The 18,100-nt window shown below is 35.5% G+C and overlaps 1 protein-coding gene across 5 annotated transcripts in view; it reads left to right on the top strand.

The window, feature by feature from the left end:
• Positions 1 to 13,878, top strand: part of TTC21B (tetratricopeptide repeat domain 21B) — a 42,317-nt gene extending 28,439 nt beyond the window's left edge. For 4 of the 5 annotated variants that reach the window (XM_062578287.1, XM_062578286.1, XM_062578285.1 and 1 more), the window contains 9 exons: positions 2,475 to 2,585; positions 3,719 to 3,800; positions 4,575 to 4,725; positions 5,231 to 5,392; positions 5,778 to 5,973; positions 6,630 to 6,854; positions 9,677 to 9,797; positions 12,023 to 12,090; positions 13,061 to 13,878. In XM_062578287.1, coding sequence (XP_062434271.1) covers positions 2,475 to 2,585; positions 3,719 to 3,800; positions 4,575 to 4,725; positions 5,231 to 5,392; positions 5,778 to 5,973; positions 6,630 to 6,854; positions 9,677 to 9,797; positions 12,023 to 12,090; positions 13,061 to 13,138 — 1,194 coding nt within the window. In that variant the 3' untranslated portion in view covers positions 13,139 to 13,878. Of the gene's footprint in view, positions 1 to 2,474; positions 2,586 to 3,718; positions 3,801 to 4,574; positions 4,726 to 5,230; positions 5,393 to 5,777; positions 5,974 to 6,629; positions 6,855 to 9,676; positions 9,798 to 12,022; positions 12,091 to 13,060 lie in introns of those variants that run through there. The other variant, XM_062578289.1, reaches the window with a different exon arrangement.
• Positions 13,879 to 18,100: the final 4,222 nt, after the last annotated feature.

Genomic DNA, 18,100 nt, shown 5'->3' with positions numbered 1-18,100 from the left:
AACTTGCTGTTGTTCAGCAGTGATTATTCTGCTGCTTCTCTCTTCCCTGAACTTTTTCCCTGAACTTTTTTTTAGAGAGGGAATAAAATATCCTTAAATTTTCAAAGGAGGCCAGTTTCCCCATTCTACCATTAAAAGCCAAGAGACTGCCTGTCCTAATACAGATACTGCTAGGGCTTTGATGGTATGCAGTCCCAGTAATTCAGTATCAAAGCCTAGATCTTTTCTTCATACCAGTACTGAAACACCAGCATGGCATTTTGCTGCGTTTCTTGTTAAAAGCTCACAACAGACTCCCCTTGTTACAATGTACATTATGCACTGACATTGTACAGATCTGTTTTGTGCACTTACTAGAGAATGTTGTGGGTTTTTTAATGTTTTTGCTTTAAACCTTTCTCACTAGCAACATGAAATACAGTGACATCTTATTTGGGAAATCTTGTTCCCTATTTAGAGTGCTGAAAGCAGAAATTCTGTAACCAACAGCTAGAATAAATGAATCATCTCTCTCTGCCTGTAGTTTTAGTAGAGTTGAACTTGTTTTCTTCCCTTCATTTTTAAAACTATTGCTAGTACAAGGTCTGAATTGAATGCTTATATTATCATGAAATTTACATCTGCCCATTTTTCATGTCTTCATTGAGGTTACTTTCCTTAATTACACATGGAAGAATTGGACTGAAGATTTAGATACCACTTCCAGTCACTAGGATCCAGTGTAGATGTCCAGTTTCCTCGACTTTCTTCCTACACTCCAAGTGGAAAGTGTCTCTTAATGACAATATTGACTTTTTAAAATCTTTTGGCATCCACAGGAACAGTGGCTTGAAGAAAGTTTTCGTGATAGTTCCATAATTATGTGCTGTCTCCATATGCATGCTGTTCCCTGCTCACTTGTATTTCTGTTTTGGAATTATATAGCATATATTTGAATAAGTAATAACACAGTAGTAAACAAAATATGAACTTTGCAGAGCCCAATATTTTTTGCCGTATGCCCAGCCATGGTCATATTTTCTAAGGTTATGTATATGTCTTCCTCTGTGGTGGGATGTACACAAGAATAACACATTCCAAAGATCTCCAGGAGCAATACTGGAAATAATGTTGGGTGTTTTTGTTTCTTCCATTTTCTGAAGGCAGATTTGTGATTATGGTGAGATGCATGTGTGTACTGTTTAAGCAGAAGCTTGAAAGAATTGTTCGGGTGTGAAGGATATGTTCTCCTGTATATCTTGTTTATTCTTTTCTTGCGCGTTTGCTTTCTTTTAACCTGTTTGCCCTTTGCCTGTGGGTAGTGAATAAGGTTTTAATGTATTTATAGGAGAGCTAAGAGTGGGGAGGGTTGGGGAAATACTTATTCTTCTGTAGCTGAATTTTATGTATCTGGAGACTTATCAGTTGCCTTGACAAAATAGCAAAGCAGATGATGTATTGATCTGTATTAAAGATGTCCAATATTTGAATTTATCTTGGTTAATATTCACTAAAGTAGGCTAATGTATTCTGGGCTTTCAGTACAAGGTTAAGTAAACTTTTTTTGTTCCCGCTGATTATTTTTTAGCTTTTGGGATGTCAGTTGCTCAGCTCTCTAGTCTGTAAAAAAAGAATTATATTGGCTACCTTAATTGTGGGGAATAAATTAGTAGATAATACACAGAAAACAGGTGTTAAATATTATGCAAATAGCCTTTTTATGCTGAACAGGATGTTTAAAATACAATTTCCATTCAGAAGTGTCTTTCACAAGTGTAACTAGAGGGAAAATTGAGATGTAATTATAAATGCCTTCTTTTTAAAAACAAATCAGCAAAAAAAACCTTTAAAATTAACCAGGAATAATACTGCTTACCATTCTGTATAATGCCAGTTTTACTTTGTAGGTGATTTAACTCACTTTTGCTTCAATGGCAACTTAATTAAATCTGTGGTAATGCTGAGTGTTTACAGACTTTGGGGGATTTTATTCAGAATGAGATTTCAGTCTTAATGATGCATGCTTATGCAAATTTCAGTTTCTGATATATATACTGTGATTGCTTCTCAGAAATAGATCACACACAGTCTTAATGGGCTTGAAAATGCAAGTAAGAAAACTGCTGGAATTTGCTAATACTCTAGTACTAATTAGTAAATGTTGATGAGATTCTTGCTTCTGTCAATGAGTTTAAAAATACTTGCATTTACACTTTTTTTTTTCCAAGAGAATTATTGTTACTGAAGATAAAGTTGTTGTTTTCAGACCAGTACTAAGCATGTTTTCGATATACCACCAGAATATCCCTTTGAAGCAGAAAATGTCTCTTTTGCAGGTGAAGTGAAACTGGTAGGCCAAGAACCCAAAATAGAGAAAGCTTTTGCTTTAGAAGAGGATTACACCTGAGAGTCTCAAATCTCAGACTAACAGTCTTAGAACTGAGTGAGCTTTCTTATATCTTTGAATTATATATGATTAAATATTTTATCTGCAGGCAATGATGGAACTTGCACGTTTATATCTTGCACAAGATGATACTGATGCCTGTCAACACCAGTGTTCATTGTTACTCAAGAATGACCAAGATAACGAGGAAGCTACAATGGTAATGTACCTTTGTACCAATTCTGTATCAGAAGTGTTTTGATATATATATATGCTGTCTAAAACATGATGGAACCGTAAGTATTACTCTTAAAAGTCTACATTATTTGATTTCAAAAGCGTGAAAAATCTATTACAAAAAAAGTTCTCCTGTTGATGCTTGATAATGATTCAGTACAAAGTTTTTAGCAATTGTAACCTTCCTTTTACCTCAATGCAGAAAATGTGCTAAAAACACCAGTAGAGGAAGAAATAGTAATTATAAGATTGACTAAAGAATGGCTTAACATACATATTTTTAACAGTAGACTAATGGGCATGGAAAAAATTATTTTTCCATGTGCAGTAATACTGAATCAAACATCTAAAAACTTCAGTAGTAGCTTCACAGTTCCAGAGGAACTGTATATTTTAAGTGATTCTTGCATCTTTATAGTATTATGGAGTATTAAGTGGGAACACTTAACTGTTTTTAATTATAGCTATATAATCTGGTTTTTGTACTTTTCTTCCTTAAAAGATAGCTCAATAGGCTAAAAGTCATTTTGCTTATGTGCTAAAGCAAAAGCTGCTGAGACAGGAGCAACTTATTCTCTCACTGTAATCTAGGTAACATCTGGAATTTATCCTAATATGGACAAGGGATAGGATAATAGTACTTTAAATGTCATATTAAATTTACTCTTAGTTACCGCTCAGTGGAAAGAAACTGAAACTACATAATTTTTTACCTCCACGACTGCAGGCTATAGTCTTTCCCCAATTTTAATTTATATTTGCTTTTCCATATACTTAATCTGTATTTCTGGGAAGTAAAAATAAGAATAAATATAAACAAGTAAACCCAAAACTTAGATGTATGTTAAAAGGTTTTATTTTTTTTCTAATTTCTACTGTAAGTGAAAAACAGAAGAGAACCTGTAACCTGTACCTGCTCATTATTATGTGTGTCTGTGTATAGTATGCTTATTTAAAAAAAAAAAAAAAAAAAGAAGACTCAGTTTCTTCTCGCAGAATTCCTGGAACATTTTAAAGCTATAGTTTCAGCTGGCAACTTTAAACAACTAGAGTTCATTATAAAACATCATTTATAATGTCTTGTTTTGTTTTCCTCTAAATGGGTTGCTACTATAGATGATGGCTGATATCATGTTCAGGAAGCAAGATTATGAACAAGCTGTCTTTCATTTTCAGCAGCTCCTAGAACGCAAGCCAGGTAAACACTTAATAGTGATATCTTTTATTTCAGATATGTAAATATAATGAGCTAGAAACATGTATCTTAAAAAGCTTTGTTATTAAAAAGAAATGAGCTGTCTAAAATACAAGGTATATTTTAGACCACTATATTTTTTAAAAATAATTTTATTTGTGTATGTAAAACTAAACTTTTTATTCATATAAAAATGTTGCTACTTTAGGGAAGATGTGAAAATTACATTGCAGTAATGTAGAGTACTATACCTAGGGGAAATAATGTGTATTGCTTACCTAAAGCCAAATATAGCTACAGGGTTACTTAATGGTAATTGTAAAGCACTTTCTCTTGTGCTTAAGATACCAAAGTTGCATACACACAAACCTAGCATTTACCTTTCAAGATTAATATAAGAAACTTGAATCTGACAGGATAAAGTTTCTTTGAGCTATTTGCAAATTATGAGAAAGAAAAAGCTATTAAAATTTATTAAAATAATACCATAATAAATATAAGGCGTTTTACTGGACTTTATGTGAAGGAAGTTGAGTATGCAGCAAATGTTTTGGGGTGTTTCTGAAAGTGAAGTAAAATTGTACTTATCTTTTACAACTTTTTTAGTAGCATTGCAAGTATCACATGTTATCTTCATTTTGCTTTTTAGCCTGTGGTCATTATGTAATATGCCTTATGTATTACACCCTGTATTATTTTTGTGTCTGAAAAGAGGCTCACTTCTAGCCTCAATTTCAGTAATCTGAAATTGTAATGTTCTGATTATTGTTTATTTAGATAATTATGCAACCCTTTCACGATTAATTGATCTGTTAAGAAGAGCTGGGAAGCTAGAAGAAGTCCCAAAATTTCTTTTAATGGCTGAGAAACATTCTTCCAGAACAAAACTTGAACCAGGCTTTCAGTACTGCAAAGGACTATATCTCTGGTACTTGCAATTATAATTAAGATAAGGTTTATTTGATCACGTAATACATATATAAAAACTTACTGTCTGTTATCATTCAGAGGTGCTACTTACTGTGCTAAGTACTATAGCACTACTTTGCTAACTGCTCTAAATACTAGAATTTTAGGACAAGTGTCTTCATCGCATCTAAAATACTTTCCAGGAAGGTCCTTTTGAAAGTGAAGCTATTCATTTCATCTGTCTTGCATACATCTTCTTGTATTTGTTGTTAAAAAGGATATTCTTGTTGATTTAATAATGTAATAACATCACTTACTTTCAATTCTTAGAATTTTTCAGACTTTTTAGTTTGCAAAAACGTATTCATTGCAATAGTGTGTATGCTATTCAAAACTTGTTTTTTCAACGCATGCAAGTATATGATTTGTGTTTTAAATGTTTGGTGGTGGTGTTGGGTTTTGGGTGGGGCTGACGGGATGGAGTTTAACTTGCTCAAGCTTAATAATTTTATTTTTTCAATTAGGTATACAGGTGAACCAAATGATGCACTCCGCCATTTTAATAAAGCTCGAAAGGACAGTGACTGGGGACAGAATGCTGCTTATAACATGATTGAAATTTGTTTGAACCCAGATAATGAAACTGTAGGGGGTGAAGTTTTTGAAAATTTGGATGCTGACATAGGGTAAGTGAATGAAGTAAACTGCTGTTTGTTCTTCATCCCCCTGCTCCACTCTTAATAATGTGCCTTATCTAAAGTGTACAAATTGAATTCATCTAATGCTTTGTATATTATACCTACTGTACTGTGAGAGACTCTGCTGGACTATGAAAAAAATATATCAAATTCCAAGCAGAAAATAAAAAGAATTTTATCTGGAATTCCAGTCACTTGTAGGATTAACAGCCTGCCTTTCTAGGTAGTTGGAATTGCCTTTGTTACAGAAAAGAATGTAGAAAATATATGTAACAGGTTTGTTATACAAAATGGTATGCCTTTAGTATGGAGTCTGTAGTAACTCATAATTTGATTGTATAATGTTTTTTACAAACACTCTTTCTGATAATAGTAATTCAACAGAGAAGCAGGAATCTGTGCAGTTGGCAGTGAGAACAGCAGAAAATCTTCTCAAAGAACTCAAGCCACAGACTGTTCAGGGTCACATTCAGTTGCGAATCATGGAAAATTACTGTCTCATGGCAACCAAACAGAAATCAAATGTTGAACGAGCCCTGAACACCTTCACTGAAATTGTAGTGGCTGAGGTTAGTAATCTGTCTCATCCCTGCTGTCTGTCCAGCCTCACACCTATTATATTTATTTAACTAATCTCTCAGTTTAGATTCAGAAATATTATGATGTGGCTTAATATTGATTCTGAGGTTTTTATTTTTCTCATTAAGCATATTTTATTTCAAATTGATAAAAATGATTTGCTGAAAATAACATCTTTTACAAGTTTTCCATTGAATTGCAGACTTAAACTATATGCCAACCTTACCACAATTATTGAAATGTGAATTGGATTTTTGGTTTGGGTTGTTGGGTCTATTGTTTTCTAATTCCTAGTCTTTGCCAGCAGCAGGTCTGATAAATTCAGACAGTACCTTCATTCTGTAAGCACAAACAACTTGGTACAAGTTGCCTTCGTGTTTTTTTTATTGGTAATTTGACAGAATTTAAATTCCAGTGCAAAGTTATCTATCTGCATGAAAGGTGGTGGTGATAGGAGAAAGGATCTGGCTTTTCCTTCTCAGGGGACATTTAAAAAAATTTTACTACATTAAACCTATTTATAGCACTAACCTAAAAAGAGGTGTGCAAGCTAACTTTCTGATGTCCAGTGAAAATCTTATTTAGAAAACATTTTTTTTCTTAAAGCAGTAACAAAAAACCCAAGCAACTACACTTTTTATTGCAGAAGGATCATATACCAGCACTTTTGGGAATGGCCACAGCCTACATGATCTTAAAACAAACTCCACGAGCCAGAAATCAGTTGAAACGAATTTCAAAAATGAATTGGAATCCCATTGATGCAGAGGAGTTTGAAAAGAGTTGGCTTTTGCTTGCTGATATATATATCCAATCTGCAAAATATGATATGGCAGGTGATTTATTAAAACGATGCCTTCGTCATAACAGGGTAAGTGACTACATACTAAAAACAACTTTCCTTTATAATTCATCTGAATGTTTAGTTTTTCTCTAAAATATACTTGCAAAAATGTCTTTTTCCAACTGCTTAGTATTTAACTTACTAAGCAGAGGTAGACCAAAGCAAACTTGGAATCCAACAATTTGCTCTGGAGGACAGAAAACATATCTGTCTGTAAATGCTTCTTAGTCATTTTCATTCATATTCAGTAAGCAATTTATGCAGGTCTTAGCTGTGGTGAAACTAGAGTCTGAAGGTGTTTATGGAATGCCAGAGATGCATTTCAGAGTCTTGTAAAAGCTGTTGAAAATGTAGCCATATAAATTCTAGAGACTTGCTGCATTTATTAAGGGATGTTATCTTCCTATCTTGAAATACATTTTTAAACATTAAAGTTTGTAAGCTTTGTTTTGCAAGCTTACTGCTATGCAGTGTGTTTTTAATAAGGCCTGTATTAATTCTCTGTGTGAAGCTATTGTTTTGTAAATTGACTTGAGATAAGGCCTAATATTTTACCTCAGGATTTCTGAGCAGGCAAATTACAAAATACTTTGCTTTGACTGCAGGAACAGCTGTGGATTTTTTTTAGCTGTTTTATTTCCCATTTTTGTGAAAAATTGATCACGTTTTTATTTCTAAATGCACATTTTGCTTTCATTCAAGTGTAATGCATGTAATGGTCTAAGTCCTCTGCAGATGCTATGCTGCAGGTTCACGGTTACTGTTTCTACTATGTAAGCTTGATTTAGATAAGAACCCTGTGCTGTGTATTACCTTCTGTGTTGACTAATGAGGAAAGAGAAAGGTTTCTGCTATTGCATTTCTGGAACCTCTATGAGAGGCTGACTTTTTTCAGAGCTGTGTTCTTTTTATTTTTACACACAAAATTAAGAGGCAGCCACAGCAGATCTTGGCATAATGGTATCATGTACCTCTATTGAGATGCCTCTTAAAATAGGATGTGTTCAATTTAATTTTTTCTGAAAACTGTTTTGAATTTAATTTTAGAAAAAAATCTAACTGGGGACAGTTACTTGCTTGTCCAGATGACCAAAGGAAGCTGTAAATTCCTTACCATTGCAGGGTAGATGAACATGAGTCATCTTTCAAAAGAAGATCTCAAAATAGATGATCTTTTGATCACATCTATACCACAAATGACACATTGCTGCCAAAATATCCACACAGTTTCAAAAACATAGACTACATCAGACTACCAAATAACTTGTTTTCTTCTAAAGGTTTGAGATGCCTGACGTAGTTGCATAAACAAGCTCTGGATAATAGGAGGGAGGATAGAAAGTTAGAAATCTGCAACTCCATTTCTTTACCAGTACAGTACAGAGAAGATGCTCCTTTTTCTCCAGCATGCAAAGCAGGAAGCCAGGCAGGAATCATACTATGCAATTAGATGGTGAATGTTTTAGATGTTAGAATTTATGTATTTTTTTTTCTAATTCACTAAAAAGTATTTTCTATGTCATCCTCTAGCTTAGAGCATTTGATTAAATTTAAATACATTATTTAGTTTTTAGATTGGCTTTTAGCAATCAGAAATGAATGATGTGGGGAGATTGTGTGTGTGTGTGTGTAAGTGGATAGGTTCAATGAAGATTGTATAAAAGCCTAATATGTGATATGGGTTTGTTTCCATTTAAAAGGTTTAGAATCAGTTCAGTTCATGAGCTGTATCTCAAACTAGTGAGAGCCAATGAGCATTTTTCCTTTTTCCTTGTGAAATTTGTGTTTCTTACTGACTTCTCTTCCTGCATTTTGAGCCTTCCTCCTGTCCCCCTCCATTTTTTTTCACAAATGAGAGAGATTATAGGGAATATACTGTCCTGGTCCTTCAGGTGCTCTGTTTATCCCAATGTGCTGTCATTTTGGGTACTTTCCATCAGTAGACTTTGGAAGCCTAATTGGGAATGGCAAAGTTAAAGATGGAATGTAATTTATCCATCAGTGTTTCTTTGTTCTACTGTATGATAAACTAGGTGGTGCGTATTTTCATGACGTTCATTTTTTGCCTTGAAAATAATTGGCCTATTGGCAATGTCATATAAATTTGCAAGCTTATAAGCTGTTCAAACAGACCAAAGTAATTTACAATTTTGCTTATTAATTTTTTTCTATATATACTTAATATAAGATTTTTGCTTTACTTTTTCTGAATGTACAATGGTTTTAAATATGGAATTAAATTCTTTTTTATGTGCAACATAGTCAAAACTAATGGTTTCACATAGTGCTTGATGCTTTTTGGAATCTGATTTCTCTTTTGCTTGTAGCTTGCCAGCTGCAATTGTTTAAGATATATACTTAAAGACAGATATCTTAAAGAGAACACTATTTTGCTTTAAATTGAAAACTGTAATGCAAAACATCTTCCAAAAATAATGCTCAGAAAAAGCTTTTTTCTGTTTAAAAAATAGTGAAACAAACCATATTTGTGGAAGATCCAATACTTTCAGACTGGACTTGAAATGTGGCTGCCATATGGAATTATTACTATTAAGAGAGGTATCTACTGGGCTTCTGGAGGCTCTAAACATTTTTGGAAGATTAACTGTAGCCTCTGTGAAGGACTTTGTACTCTGTACTTAGAGTAATTTAGAAAGTCACTGTGCAGAAGTCCATACAGCTGGTCTGTATTGCTGGTATTTTAAATAAAGAATATTATGTCACAGAAGTTAGCATAAGTATTGTTTATGCTTTCTAGTTGTACAGATTTCAAATGTGTAAGCATTAGGCTGTCAATACTATGTGAGCTTCCCTAAATAAAATTTGGAATGAATATTTGTATTTTGCAGTCATGTTGCAAAGCATATGAATACATGGGATACATAATGGAAAAAGAACAAGCATATAGGGATGCAGCAATAAATTATGAAATGGCCTGGAAATATGGGAACCAAACAAATCCAACAATAGGTATGTTTATACAGCCTGCACTTATTATTTTGGGCAATGCAGTAGAAATGGAACAGCTGCCTTTTATTGGAAAGACTGCATTTAACTTTTCAAAGTATAAGAAGAGTATGTTTACTAGTTGTCTTCTCATAAAACTCTTAATTATTTAAAGATCCATTTAACAGGCACTTGGAGAACCTGCCTGGCGAAAGATAACGATTTTGTAATACTTAAGTATCCAGTTACTCTTAGCAGGCTTCCACACAAGAGTTGGTTAGGAATCATTCTATACTTTACTGTCTTTGTAAACAACTTATATACTGACTGTAAAGACAGTAGGCATTTTGAATGTGTTTATAGGAATACAGTATGTACTATCACATATTGCACATGTATCATGGTAGCAGATCTATGATTTAACTTTTATTTCCATAAATATCTATATGGATATGAGCGTGTATACATGATTAAGGATTTTAAAAATAAAAATTTTAAATGTTTTTATCTCTTGTTTAAAATTGCTAACTGAAAGCTTGGAATACTATTAAAGTTCCATTTCAGATGGTTAACATAAGCTAATATAGGAAACCCTCTAAAGCCTGTACGTAGGATAAAATCCCCTTCCTTACTCAATCTGCGTCCCAAGGTCCCAAGGACAGTGGTTTTCCCAACTTTTGGTCTCAGTTTAGGATAAATTTTTGAGATTGTATTTTTCTAAGCAAAAAATCTTATTACTTGCAGTCTGTAATGTGTGGGGGTTTTTTGGTTCACCTTTATTTTCTTTAGTATTAAGGTGAGACAATTTTCAGTGTCAACTGGAACACCGGTGCTTTTTAACAAGGTTATAATTGTTATGCATATGAATTGTCATACCTGTTTTCCTAGCTGCAGCTCCTGGATGCCACAATGATTTGGGTTCATGATTATATCTGATATGCTCTGTAGAATAAAGAAAAGTGTTTTATTAATAAAACTAAATGTTTTGTTGTTTAGCTCCTGCTTTCGTAATACAATTAAAGAATTAGTAATGGACAGGCATGGGTGGATTGCCAAAACTATGTATGACCCTGCATATTCTGGGTCACAAAATCAGGAGATTGAAAGCAGAAATAAGACTAAAATGTTAAACAGAACAAAAGGATTTCTAGAAATCTAACTGGATTTATATGGAAAAATCTCCAGATTCTCTTGTAAGAGCTTGGATGCAGTAATTTTAATAGTACATAGTCTTATAGAAGGACCCATGGATGTTTTGGCCAAGATCTTAGAATTACTGTTCAAATAAATACAGTAAATACCTTAAGATCTTTATTGCCTGTTTTGAAACCCTCTTGAGGGTCAGATGTGAGCCTCTTTAGGGTTGACTCTGATTGTCATTTGGTGTCAGCATAAGAGTGCCTTAGCAAAGTGAAATGTATAATCTTGCATGTAAAAAAAGGTCAAATTGAATGCACTGTGTGCTGTTTTCTGTTTTTGTGTACAGCATTTTGAGACTTAGAATTGCTGTGCATTAAAACTAAAGTGGTTAAAGCAGCAAAAACTGGGGCTGTCAAGTAAAACCGTATAAATTGATCTCAGATCCTTCCTCATTTGCTAGGATAGATTTGTAAATGATAGGTTTGAAATTCCGAACTCCATTTTACTATCTTTTAGAAATTACATTTTTTTTAACACTTTTCTCAGTCCTCAACTATGTCCATGCTTGTATAATTTGGCTATCTCTACTACCCTGAAAATCAGGCTGACGTGTTGCCATAGGATTTTGTAATTTCTTTCATCTATGCTGACAGTGAAACAAAGTAGCATTTTTAATTCTCTCGTTTGTTATTACTAGCCTGATTATTTTTTAATTTTTGTCTTTTAATAAAGGAATTGGGTTCTGGTGTGCTTTTTTTTGTTTGTTTGTATTTTCCTAGAAAAACAATGTATTTGTAGACCACAGTGAGAAATTATGTGAAGTACTGCAGTAAATGAATGAGGACAACCTTTACGTGCTCTCTGTAATAGCACATACTCATTGGAATAATGTTGCTTTTGATTCAAACATAACTATTAGGGTAAAGGATTGTATTTACCAAATGTGAGATTAAGACAGAAATTTTGATCTTTACAGGTTTGTTGAAAGAATATTAGAACACAATTACATTAACTTTAGAAATATATGGTGGACAAAATGAATTTTAACATGTTTTCATTAGTTAATATAGAAACAGTAATTGTCACCTTTTTTTTCCTGCTACTTACAGGATACAAGCTTGCTTTTAATTACCTGAAAGGAAAGAGATACGTTGATGCAATTGATGTTTGTCATAAGGTAAAATTTTTATACATACTTAATACTCTCTTTGCTGTGGTGACTCTTTTGTGTACTATTTCTTTTTGTCTTTAATGTTTCTGAAATATACAGCTTAACAGCAGAAGGATGTCCAGTTTAATACAGTTATGTAGAGGATAGTAAATTCAAGCTATCTGCTTTACCCTGAGCTTTCTGTGCATGAGGTAAACAAGGGTGTAAAGGTGGCTGGATATCCTATGTGGGATTACAGCAGAGTGACAGCTCTTTCTTTTGGTCCTGTGGTTGCAAGTTGGTAAATCATACAGAAATGCAGTTGAAGAAATTGATCAAATCTTAATACCAGAAGACAGTGGTAGGAAGGGAATTCCAGTACTTCATTTGTATAGTCCAGGTGTATGTAGAGCAGATAAAGAATAAGGGAAAGGGGTACGGTTACCCCAACAGAGAGAACTTTATGATAATGAAATTAAATATATTTGCTCTTAACTTTGTGCAGAAAGGAAGAGAGATGGAGAGGATAAATTGAATTGAAGGATAAGGAAGAGAGAATTGGAGGGCAAAAAGATGAAGTGGATGGGTTATAGCGAGAAAGAGCCTGAGGGAGTAGAAAAATAAGAATAGAATATTTCATTGTTACAGAGAAAGTACACTTAAAATTTTGGCAGTGTCACTGGAGATAAACTCTTCTGAATGCATGTTTAAAACCACCAAAATGCTTTAGCTTTTGACACCTGCATTTTTCCTGCTAAGGTTACAGGGCAGAGTGGAAGGGAAGCAGTGGCTGATACATCTGTTCTTGACCTCTGTGCACAGTAGTCTCTGGCTACGGTTAAATGTTTGTGCATTTTCCAACAAATTGGTCATGTTATTGAGTTTTATAATGTGTTCATTAATTTATAATGAATTCAGTGATAAGAATAACCAACCACAATATTCCTTCCTTTTAAACACAATGCTCTACACTTGTGTGTTTTTTGTCTTTTGACAGATCCTTGAAGCACACCCAAACTATCCAAAGATCAGAAAGGAAATACTTGACAAGGCCCGTGCATCATTAAGAAATTGAATTTTGTTCGTGTGGCTCACTGATTTGTGTGTATGTGTTTAATCTGACTTTGGAGATTATGAATTAGATACTGTAGTGACAAAAGGCATATTAGCACAAGAGAGTTGGAAATATGAAGAATTTAAATTGTATTAGAGATCTAGATTATTTTCAAGAAAGAAAAAATCTGCAGCCCTGAGAGGAATTTTATTTGTTTTTTATTCAGCAAAGGAGTCTTTTTATACACAAGGATTTACTATATTAATATCAAAAAGTATGTTCATTATAATTTTTGAAGTTAGGAATCTAGATGACAATTGTGGATATTTTTGATGTTTCAATAGATAGTATATTTATGCACAAATAACGAGATCTGTAATACTCTTACAAGTGGCAGAGGTAATATGTCATCCAAAACTAAAAATAACAAATGTGAAAGCCATGAACATCTCTACAGAATACTGCCTAAATGTATTTTAGACAAAATAATTCACCCACAGTTAGGGCATTAGTGTAGATTCTCTGTCTTCATTTATTAAGATGCTGAATTTCCATCCTAGCAAATCATTTATTTGGAATAACAATGTGATCTTTATATTATTACTTCGAGTATATTTCCAAATTGTGTGTGTGTGTAGTGGGTTTTTTTAACATATTTTTAAGGATGCTTTATTTTTTTTAATGTTAAAATCAGTAATCGTTGTCTCAAACCTACTTTTTTAAAGAAAACCTAGTGTTAAAATTCTCTTGTAAACTTTCAGTAAAGCCTTTTAAAGATTCTCTAAGCTTTTTTGCACAGCAGTTATTTCCTAATCATATTGTCCATCAGTCACTTATTTGTCAGATTTCCATTAGAAGAAATGTATATTACTTTTCATTTTGAGGCTTTTTAGACTTTGAACATTTGTAGACAATGGAGTTGTATGTGCAGAAACTATTACTAGTCTCTTTCTTAGCTTATATAAAACATCTTTCTGGAGAAACCGTTTTAATTACAGGGGTTATGATCCTGTCTTATGTACACAATACACTTGTGGATCCACAAGGGAGCCATAGCATGTCATAAATAAGATGAAAGAGAAGGATCAGGTCTTTTTGTCATGTTTTTGGAAAACAAACTTCAAACACTTATGTTACTGTATTTAATACTCAATCAACACATTGTTATGTATTTGGAAAAATCAGGTTTTGGTATGAAAAGAATTCTTAAAACTAGCAATTATTTTCTTAAAATAACCAATTTCACTTTTCTCCTTAGGTAATTTTAATTTTTTATGTTGACATTTGGCATTGTGTGAAAGTCATTTTCATTTCTTTTTTTTTTTTTTTTTTTTTTATGACAACTCAATTTTAAGGGTACAAAAGGGAGCCGGTTTAAAATCATATTTGATCTTGACTATCAATAACTGGGTACTGTATCTTGGGTAGCTTAATAGCCTAGCTTGCATAAATCTTATTCAGGACTGATGCTGGAAGCAGGGAGGAAGGGCACGGCGGTTCCAGCCTCCACATTTCAGTGGCTGTCAAGATATTGGTAAGCTAACATAAAATTAATAGAAACTTAAAGGTGCCAGATGTATAACAATTTTATGGGTCTTGTATGAAAATTGGAGTTGGAAAAAGTCCCAAATAAGCCCCTCTTCCTTCCCAAGGAACCTTGAAACTTATGCTGCAGTCTTTATCCCTTTTGTCTGGCAATTGGCATGTGCTTAACTTTGAAGCTGGTACAACACAGCTTCCTGGTTTGTGCCTTGGTAGTTAAGCAACATGGTAGAGCTCTGAGACAAAAGTTTTGGGGAGATTGGGAAGAAACTAGTAGTATAATGGTGGAATGAGAAATGTAAAAGGATCAGGAAAGTACTGGGGCTGGGAGAAACGGTAAGGGATTTGTACTGTAGAAGTCAGTAGGCTACAAATCCATAAGAAACTGTGGTGAATTTTTTCTACTGCTCAAAGACTAAGTATGCAGACCATACCATGGCAGCTTCCAGTAAAACAGCACTTCTTACCCCCAGGATTAGTGCCTTTTTGCTTGCTCAGTAGCATTGGAATAATTTTTAGTTTAAGTTGAGAATAAAAATACGTGTTTTCATATCAGTACATGTGTTCAAAGGAGGCAAGATTAATGTGTATCTGCATCTGCTCATTCTTTGGTTTTCATAATGAAAAACTAAAATTGGGTAAGAGATTGTGTCGTGGCACTGATATGATACAAAAATTAGATGATAGAAATTGAACTGAGACTTCAAGTTTTTCTTAGTTTTTAGCAAAGAGATTTTCCCAGATGGAACACAAAGGTTTCTAAATTTCCATTACCAATTCTGAGCATATCCAGCCCCTGTGTTTTATGGATGAGACTTTAAAAAGATGAGTGCAATTGAGGCATATTTTTTGGATTTCAATTAAAAAAAAGGGCTATAAATACTCCTTTGGAGAAAACCTTGCTTTAATATTCTGATTCTGAGAAGAATTCCAAATTCTAAGAAGAAATAGATGGCTTTTCTATTTCCCTTGTGATTTTTACAAGCCAGTCTGTTTCTATCCTTGCTGGTTTTTTTTTTTTTTTTCTTCTTCTTCCTCTATAAAAGCTATGGCTTTGTTTGCTTTCTATTTTCTCTAAGTTAATTGATAATGTTAGTTTGTTTTTTATTTTTTGCTTTTACAGTTTCCTATATTAATATGGATGTTTTGGGTAGTCTTGCAGTGATGGGATTTTTTTTTTAATTATTATTTTTTTGCCACCTCTTAATGAATGGTTTTGAATGAGAGAGACTCCTGGGACTGAGTGGAATGAGTCAGTAAGGCTAATTTCAAAGAGTTGCAGTCTTTATGTTGTTGCTTAGCAACTCATCTTCCAGTTTTGCCTTTGGTGAATAAAAGAGGGGAGTGAAGCTGTGTTTTCTATTGATTCATTCACTGGAACTGGAAATTTAAGCATCTCGCAACATAGCAACATAAGTTATAGGTGTCTCATCCTTCCCTCTCTTTCCCCTTTTCCCCTGCAGGTACCAAATGCCTGGAATATCTTTGTAGGATATATAAAGGTTTCTGGTAACATTACACTAAATATTTTTGCCTTAATTCTCCACTTTTCAAGTTTTTACAAATATTGGGAAAATGGCCTAGAGATTATCATTAGATAAAATAACTATACTAGAATCCTATAGAAGAATAAAGCACAAGAAGTAAGTTACAGAGTTTTTACTTTTTTGGACTAAGTTTGACCATTTCTTGAGGCATCTTGTGGCTACAACAATTTTAAAAAGACTCATAATTCAAAAAACTCAGCTTTAATTTTCTCAGCCCTTAGGTAACTGAGTAGCTTTACAGCAAGAAATCTTTTTGAAATACGAGACAGTTTGTACTATGGGGAAGCTTGTTGAAATACTTCTGGAAGAACTGTCTTAGGAAGTGCTCAAGTAACCACATTTCAATGCAGTCGTGGTATCTGGGGTAAAATCCTGGCGCTGAAGATGTCGATGCCAAAGATCTCATTGGTGAAAGTCTTTCCTATAGAAAGACTAATAGAACAAAAATTGAGAGAATTGTTCTATGCTGCTGCTTAAAGCAACATCACTGGTTTATCACTTTCTGCTAAAATTGTGGCTTCAATTTTTGACTTCATTCACTCTTCAGTTTTAGCTCATGGTCATTACTGTGCTTGAAGATGCCTACAATTGGGCTATTTAGCAGACTGATCTACATCTTCCTTTTAAGCATTTTTTTTTTTTTAAGGAGTAGATATGACTATAATGTAAACATTATTCTGAAAAGGCACCTTTTAAAACTGTCTTCCTCTTAGAAATTCGCTGTACTTGAATTTCATGACACATTGCCAACATTCAGCTTAATTGTATAACCAAGATGCCTCAACTTTTAAAGGCAGAAAGATAGATTTTAATGTGCTAGAAATAACATGCTGACTGTGATTTAACTTTGGTCTAAATCTTGATGCATAAAAGATCTCCTGGGGAAGAATTCCATCATAAAATTTAGTAATAAAAATTTGGTTGAGTCAATATAACTGCTGCCAACTAGCTGTATATTTGCACAGCAAGTTGAGCTACCTGTAGTTAAGCATGCTAAAAGAAGTCCATGTTGAAATACGGTGCTGAGGCTGTAATTATGCTGCTTTTATCGGAGAGTAGACAGAAAGAGAAAGTGCGCTATATTAAGAAAAGTTTGCTGTGGAAGGAAAAACCCCTCCAACGCTGCTGTTAGAGGAAAGTGATTTTATATCTCCCTCAGGGAAAGGCTGTAGTGGAAAGGAAGGGAGCTCAGTGTGATATCCTTTCCTCAGCCTCTGATCTCACCTCGGATGGGTTTTGTGTTGCGTTTTCCAGCAACGTGTGCCGGGAGGGCTCGGTCACCCCCATTCTGCGTGATGCCACACCGCGGTGCTTGAAGAAAAAGCGCCGCGCCCTGCTGCGGGGCTGGGGGCCCGAACCGCGCCTGCCTGCGCGGCGGCGCGGCCCGGCCGTGGCTCCCCGCGGGCGGCGGGGCCCCGGCCGCGCCCGCCGCTGCCGCGCACCTGGGCAGGTGCGGGCGGGGCCGTGCGCAGGCGCAGCGCCGCGCCGCGCCCCGCCCGCCGCCCGCGCGCACCTGGCTGCCGCTGAGCGGAAACCGTCGGCTCGGCCCGGCCCGGCCCGGCCCGGCCCGGCCCGGCCGCAGCCTCCCCGCGCCGTGGGCGGCCTCCCCGCCGGGGCGGAGGCGGCGGCGGGCGGCGGGCTGCGCTTTCGCTTTTTCTGCCGCCGGAGCGAGGTGAGCGCTGCAGGGAGCGGGGGAACCAGCCCGGTGCCCTCGGGAGCCCCGTGCGCCGTCCGCCTCGGGCAGCGCCGCTCCCGCGGGGCCCGTCCCGCGGCCCCCCGCCCCTCCCCCCCCCCCCTCAGCCCGCGGCGCCGCCCGCCAACGGTCCGGCGCGCGCAGCGCGGCCGCTCCCCTCCCCTCCCCCCTCCGCCACCTTCGCACCCCCCTCGGGCCTCA

Source organism: Rhea pennata, chromosome 6, assembly GCF_028389875.1.
Source record: "Rhea pennata isolate bPtePen1 chromosome 6, bPtePen1.pri, whole genome shotgun sequence".
NCBI classification, from domain to species: domain Eukaryota; kingdom Metazoa; phylum Chordata; class Aves; order Rheiformes; family Rheidae; genus Rhea; species Rhea pennata.
Note: the sequence above shows the minus strand (reverse complement) of the source record. Positions and strands in the feature narration are given on the sequence as shown.